This window comes from Dendrobium catenatum, unplaced genomic scaffold (genome assembly GCF_001605985.2).
Source record: "Dendrobium catenatum unplaced genomic scaffold, ASM160598v2 fragScaff_scaffold_1521, whole genome shotgun sequence".
In the NCBI taxonomy this organism is placed as follows: domain Eukaryota; kingdom Viridiplantae; phylum Streptophyta; class Magnoliopsida; order Asparagales; family Orchidaceae; genus Dendrobium; species Dendrobium catenatum.
The window spans coordinates 524927-532770 of NW_021319983.1; the positions used below are offsets into that span (position 1 = coordinate 524927).

Consider the following 7844-nt stretch of genomic DNA (forward strand, 5'->3'; position numbering starts at 1 on the left):
CATCTTTTTTACTGTTGTGATTTTTTAGTGTTGGCTATTGCTTTTTTATTATTTTCAATAAATTTTTGTGCTAGTAAACGACCCTCTACATCAGCTTCAAAAAAAGTAGCTTTACAGCCATCTTTTAAAAAGTTGCAGCCATCTCAAGCGGAGTTGTCTAGTCACTTTAAAATACTAATTGAGTTTTAATGATTAAATATTTAAGCAACTCATTAAATTAATTATTTTGATTAGTTATTATCACTTATTTGTGGAAATGATGCGACTATTCAATCATAAGGTGTCTTATATGAGGAAATGATGTGATTATCATTCAAAAAGGTGCTTGCAATATGAAGTTATCTTAATTTAATGAGAGATATAAGTATTGAATAAATTAATTTAACTATTTTAATCAACATTATTTCTGTTAATCTCTCAATTGGCCCATTAATCTTAATGTTTTATTAATAATATCCAGCAAAAAAAAGTGTTACAATTCTCTAATAGAGAATAATATCCAGAGTATAAGATAAAAACTCAATAGTATTTTTATAATATACAAGACTATTTTTAATTAAAAAATAATACTAAAACTCATTATTTTTTTAAAAAATAAAGTTTTATTTTTTTTCATAAAATCATATCTACTAAGTTCAATTTCTCACCCTCTTACATGTTGAAGAATTGTTATCATAAAGCTTTGGTAATCAATGAATGGTTCCTACTTTTTCCATCTAAGAGTTCTTTACATAGTTCCAAAACATTATCATGAGAAGCATTCATTCCCACTCCTTAGTCAAAATCCTTCTCTTTTCTTCTCTGCATGGCAGTAAAGCACACTATCATGAGAAGCTATGCACATTAATATTAAATATATTTAATATCAATAAAATTTAAAATATACAGAATTTTTTTTCTTAATTAGTCAAAATCATTCATTCTTAATTCAAATAAAATCAAACTTGGCTCAGATTATAATTTTTTTTATTTTTAGTTGAAAGCAATTAGTTTGAATTCGACATAAAATCAGCCTTAATTAGCAAGAAGCTATAGAATTCTTTAGTATTTTGAATTGAAATGGAGCAAATTGCTAATGTGTGGACAAATGCAATCATGTACAAATGTGACACGAAGAAGCATCAAATGGGAAAGAGTTGTCTTCAAACAAAATTTGTAATACAAATAATATTATCCAAAGGGAGAAATTATTCTAGGCGGACGCCGTCTGGAGGCGAATCAGAAAATGCCATGTTACCCTGTACACAAGTATACACAGCCGCGGTACACAACAAACAGGCAACGTGGCACGTTCTGATTTGCCTCAAGACGGCATCCGTATCCGCACGCACAAATTAATTTCACATCCAAAGGGCACTGAAATTCTAGCTTAGATAAATAGAACTCTTGAATGAATAATATTTTGTCTAGTATTCTCCTTTGAACAAGGCTGAAACATCCCTTATGCATCTACTAGAACAAAGGAGAGAGACTAAGGTTTTATTTGGGACAACTTTTGTATTGTTTTATAAAGCAAATTTTGAAAAATAAAATTATACTAAAAATTGTTCTAAAAAATAGTAAAAAAACTGTCACAAAACTTTGAAAGCTTGAAAACATTTGTACGCATATTACTGCACAAAAGCACTCAAAAGGAAAATAACCGAGTTCTGAAATCTTTATTACAAACCTGCGAGTTTCAAACTTGAAGGATATCACAAAATCGAATAACTATAAGCAGCTTCATTTGGCTTGTGGATGAGTTACTATGTATTCAATAAGTTGAGAGGTGTTTGTGAACTTGTCAGCTTCACTGTTGGGGATTTCGATAGCAAATTCCTCTTCTGCTGCTGCCATAACTTGGACACTGTCAAGGATATCCAACTCTAAATCCCTCTTAAAATCTGCAGCGGAGCTCACCTGACAAGAAACAAATGGAAAACCGGCCATTTCAAACATCATATATATATATATAGGAAGAAAATTGGTTTTTACTAGTATATGTTGGCATATTTTATCCAAAAAAAAAAGTATATATTGGCAGCGCTTTTGTTTTTCGACTGGTCTGAAAATATATCAAAAGAGGGAGAAATTATTTTATGCAAATACCGGGCAGAAACTGTCTACAGTAAAAACGCAACTGCTACAGTAAAAAACACAGTGAGAACACTAGACGGTTCTCCCGTCCGGTGTCCACACAGAATAATTCATCCAAAAGAGGGGTAGTGACAACCACAAGACAAACCCAAAAGATATCCAAACATCTTTTGTTGGATCAAAATTTGTCTGCAAATGACTTTGAAATCTTACTAAAAGGAAACACAGTATAAAGATAACCATTAGAGAGAATGAAAAAGAAACCTAGAGTGAGAAACTCTAAGATCTTATTAGATTATCAAAAGTACAAGACTTTAATAAAGCTGACCTGAACACTGGCAAGTAGCTTAAGAGCGTGAGGTAGATTATCATAGCGGGTTACGGTGAGTTGCTTGAATACCAGCATAATGAGTCCGAGTCGATCCTTAGGCTTAATATGCTTGAATATGGCAACTCCATTAGACTCTCAACGAGTAGAGTGATCTCGTCGAATACATGGCAAGCTTGACAAGTTCGCGATGAACTTGCAAGTTCATAATGACCCTAATTAGTTCAATATAACTATGATCATGTGATTCTAGAGAGTTCAATGGGTTTAACCTCTTGTTCATCTTCATATTAAAGACTGATCACACTTGTATATTATATCGAAATAAAAGGATATATTATTTGCTCCCCTTATTTTTAAGTCTCCTAAAAAACCATAAAATATCTTCCATTAATCATAATATAATATTCTAGGATGCAACCAATAAACCAACTTTCATGGTCAAAAGCCAAAGCATCTTCCCAGTTGACTCCTGCATAAAGTTTCTGCCATGTTTAGTTGTTGTTTAAGAACGCCTTGTGGCGTCAAAGGAGATGGGATAAACGTGGATTTTGGCCCTACGGAACAAGAAATTATTTTGCGCGCACATTGGACCGTCTGAAGGCGAATCAGAACACGCCATGTCACCCGGTACACAACAAAAAAATATTGTTGTGCATTCTGATTCGTCTCCGAATAGCCTCCGTATCCACATAGAATAATTTTACCTTTGAAACGTAAACTTCCCAAGGATGATAATGATGATACAAATTGAAATATATATATATACATATTAAGAATCGATCTTTTCCTAGTTCTTCAAAATTTGTGCCATGCCGCAATTTCTAGCAGCTTCTGGTTTGAGACCAAATAAGCTTAATTATTATCATTATTCTTAATTTTAATTTGTGCTATAGTGGACCACTTTGCATTAAATAAAATTGCTTCCCTAATCAACTTGGAGAAGAAGAATGCTAAGGGAACGCTATTACATTCCATTCATCAGCATTGAATCCCAAGACCAAATAAGCTTAATCCCGACCTTGAAGATACCTTAAGTTGTATGGAGATTCACTTGAGAAGTTCCAGCATGCGGTCAGATTTGCAATTATTATTATTATCCTTATTCTTAATTTTAATTTGTGCTAATTAATACATGCCTTCTTGCTATTATCATCATTCATATTTTTTTTAGCTCGGCTAATTGTTGACCTGCACCAAAATCCAAAAAAAAAAAAAAAAATTCCTGCTCAAATCATGCATACCTGTTCGGCACCATTTATGTCGCCTCCCGCAATTTGCTCATCTCGATCGTGTTTCCCCTCCTCGTTGTTTAAATGACAATGAACGACTCCTTACTTCCGGTTCCGAACTGACACCTTCTTCGACTCCACACTGGAAATACTAAATCCAACCCTCCGACTTTCCTTTGTCTCTACCTACACAGCCTGATCTCCTCCATCAACCGAACCCGTCCGACCATGATCGCATGAGCTTCGAAACCTCCCGCTTCCGCCTGTAGCCGAATCAAGCACTCCTGTCACCCGCCCTCTACCCGTTGGACCCAATACAACCGACGCCTAGCCTTCTCGATCGAACCCAATGCCCAGCTTCCCACACCATGCCTAGCTAGGAGTGCAAACGAGTCGAGTCGAGCTCGAGCCAGGGGGTGTTCGAGTCGAGCTGATAGAAAATTTCAACCGAAGGGGACCCCAAATACTTAAAAACACCTCCAAATTCCCATAAAAACGCTCAATAATGTCAATACTTAAAATTGAAATAAATCATCAAAATACTTAGAGCAAAAATCTCTCCACCATTCGCAACAGTTTGTCGAGGTGGACAAATTAAAAATCACTTCAGCTCACAAAGATCAAACGTCTGGTCCAGAATATCGGTAGGATTCATTCTCAATCCATCTCTTGTCAGTAAGGGCGTGGCACGCGACCTCTAATCAGTGATTTCGACACTAAATGGTACCACAAGTAAACGATTATATCCGGGACCCTCTGACCGAGTGGTTTTGCGGTCAAATGACACCATTAAATTATGGTCATGGTCAGAGCTCGTATGCTCCTGATAGGAAATGCTTGTAGAAATTTAAGTAAAACCTTGATTGAAATCTGATTTCAGCAATTTCAGAAATCCAATGACAAGAAAACTAGGAATAGAACACACAAGAGCATTTTTTTATTGAAAGTTGTATGAAAGAAAATACAAGATACACGTGGATCTTCAATTGGAGAGGAAGATCCGCTCTCCCAAATCTCCAGACGCCACTAGAGCCCAAAACCTAAGAGAGATCTCAAATTTCAGCCAAATTTAAGATGCCTTAAACCTAGGAAAACAAACTATTTAATGCATACAATCCAAAAGGAAATCTACAAACAATCCCTACAATCAAATTTACCTCCTAAACTTCTCTTAAAACCTTCCTAATCAGCTCTTTTGAACTGGGCGGTTTGATTGTCATATGCAGGAGGTGGAACTTCTCTGCCACTGTTGTTCGTAAGTCGGTCCCGTATGAACCGGCTGGAACGGTCTAACAATAATCCCCTTCCAAAGATCCACCTTGTCCACGAGGCGGAAAGAAGACACCATCCTTCATTCCCTCGTCATCACAAACGGTAAGAAACTGAAGAATTTGATTCCAAATAATAACTAAAAATGGCTATGTATCGCTAAATGATAAGCAACCTGGAAAATCAAATAACCTATCAATAAATAAAGATACATAAAAAAAATCAAATATAAATGGTTATCACAATGCATTTAAATATTTAAAGAAAAACCCTAAAGAATATTCTCAAGAATTATCCTCTTTTGATATGGGCGGCTAGAATAGAAAGAGGGAGATTCTCATGAGTGAATCATCGAGGATTAACTTAAATTTCCTTCATTCTTTCCTATTGCAGATACCCTATTCCTTTTAGCAGAGTTAGTTGGATTTTATTATCTCATCCATTGTAGTGTGGAGATTAGAATAATCACTTAAATTTAGCCACGAATATTTCAATGCTTGGCCAGCAAACTAATCCAAAGATTTTGAATTGGTAGTTTTGCATTTAGGCCCTCCATATTTGCTAACTTGCACTTAATAGCCTATCTATTCTTCATAGAAATTTGAGCTTGATGATGAAAACTAATAGAATCTTTTTTAAAAAATACTAGAAACTTATTTTGCTATCTAATTTTATGAGTTCCTCCTAAATCAATGAAATTAATGAGTATCCTATTATCAAGATCCTCTTGGTTTAGGGCTCCTTGTGATCAAATATGATCTTGCGAATGTACACACATACCTTGGGTGTATCACCTAGGTTGGTATGGTTTTGTATGAAATTTTCCTACGTTTAACATTTATAGGCTGAAGAGGCACTAATTTCTTTTCACTGGTGATGTAGTTTCCTGTGTTGAATGCAGCTTATATTCCTTAGCTTTTTGTAGACAAATATTCCTTCTAAATAGCTTTGAGTAGCTCTACAAAAACTTGATAATCCTTCGTAGGCTTCAACACAGGATGGATGGTCCTACAAACTTCTCTTACAAGAGAAATAATTCAAAACCTTTTGCTTATATAAATTTCACATAATCAGATGAAGAAGAGAAGAACTTTTGAGGATAAAATCTCAATCATCTTTTACAGGTTTGAATTTTTGTGAACTTCTATAATAAATGACATCATTGTTCACAAAACTTTCTTGGAATAATATGGCATCCTTCTAGTAGCACTACTTCAGAAGTGACTTTATCGATTAAATTATTGGTAACAACAAACTTGAGTGTACATTGTTTGGTAACCTAACACTCTCTTCCTCTATTGATCCAACCCACTAGGTGGTGTTTTGGATGTAGGCTAGTTTTTAGCCCAAGCTTATAAGCCAGTGATTTTAAGACCATATTTGCTTGGCTAAGTAAAAAATGGTTATCACCATAGTCTAGACCTAAACATGCAACTAGAAGAGTTCCTCTTTGATTTGCTCAAGATCTTTTGTTCTAACCATCAAAGCAATTAATTATTGGGCATGGGCTTTATATCCATTAAATTTCAAACTTTTTCTTTATAACAATTATCATTGCTTGCTTCCAATTTCTTATATTACTTTTAGCACACAGTTCAAGGTGGAGCTTCCAATAATTATGATTGTTCTACTCTTTAAATTGAAATGAGAACAATATGGCCAATTGTCAGTAGTCTTATCACCCTTTGCCTCGTTGCCTTCCTCTTGTCGTTTCATCATTTGTGATGGCCTTGGAGTTGGCTACTACAATACTATTGACAAGGAAGAGTTTCAACAAATCAAACACATAAGTCATAAAAAATTAACCTCTCTTGCAATGAAATTCTTAAAGCCAATACTTGTTTAGGAAACTTTGTAGTGTAAATTGCTCATAATTTTGTCTCAATTGTTTCAGTTGAATCCATTGGTCTTCCTCATGGCTATTGGATAGCATTGAGACTTGAGGAAGAGTTTAAATTGAGATTATGACATTTTCTTCAGTCAGAATTCTTAGTCATAGTGTTCCCCTGCATGAGAGTATGAAAGGATGTCTTTAGTCATGCAAAAGGGATTTTTTGTGCGCTACTGTAGTTATAAAAGGAGAAATTTTGAGTGCTGCTACCTAATCATCAACAATCCTCTTATTATGATCAACTCTCGAAACACTTTAAAACCATCGATCGCCAATGTTCCCATGTTAATACAGCATTTTTTAATCTCAATTCCTATGTCGATGTTTTATAGATTAAATATGTTGCCAAAATTAATTATCAAATGTAAGCCTTCAATTTTACTGCATGGTCCAGAGTTAAAGGAGGGAAGAAAGCATAAATCAATTAGAAATTTCTTCAAGCGAAAGCAAAATCAGTTTAAAACTAAAAAATTTAAAATCAAGACGAACAAAATGGATAACATAAATAATTTAAACCTTGGCAGGATCAATAAATGGTGAGGATCTTAGAAGATCGAGGACTCGATCAGTTATATCCTGTTTGTCGATGGAAGTGGAAGCGGAGGACAATGCCGACTGTGCGAAAGCCCTCGAGCCTAATGGGTAGTTTTCCAACATCGCCAGAGAACGAGTGGATCTGAGAAGACGAATCGTAGTCTTCGCCGCCTGCATGTTCGCTCTCCCAACTTCTGCTCGACTAGACTGTAGAAGAGAGAGAGAAATCGGAACCCTACCCCCTTGCCACGGTCCTTTCGGATCTTCCAAAATATTTGTTGGCCAAAATTAAAAAAATAATAATAATGCAATATTTAATTAATTGATGTGAAATATTATTCACATAACACTCCATCATTATAAATTTAATGAATTATGAAAAGAAAAAAAATATATTTTTATTATGTACTTCACTGATATTGTTCTAAATAAATATACTTATATAAAAATGTTATAGATGTGAAAAATATATATTAAACATTTAGATCATAAAAATAATAAAGATATTTACATA

General features: G+C 34.6%; 1 protein-coding gene across 1 annotated transcript; it reads right to left on the reverse strand.

Annotated features, from left to right (window-relative positions):
• Positions 1-1614: 1614 nt before the first annotated feature.
• On the reverse strand, positions 1615-7601 carry LOC110096661 (acyl carrier protein 2, mitochondrial-like). The gene is made up of 2 exons (XM_020822710.2): positions 7313-7601; positions 1615-1899 (listed from the first exon to the last, which is right to left on the reverse strand). Exons 1-2 carry the CDS (start codon positions 7505-7507, stop codon positions 1723-1725), a joined length of 372 nt encoding a protein of 123 aa, XP_020678369.1. The 5' UTR covers positions 7508-7601; the 3' UTR covers positions 1615-1722.
• Between the last annotated feature and the right edge of the window lie 243 nt (positions 7602-7844).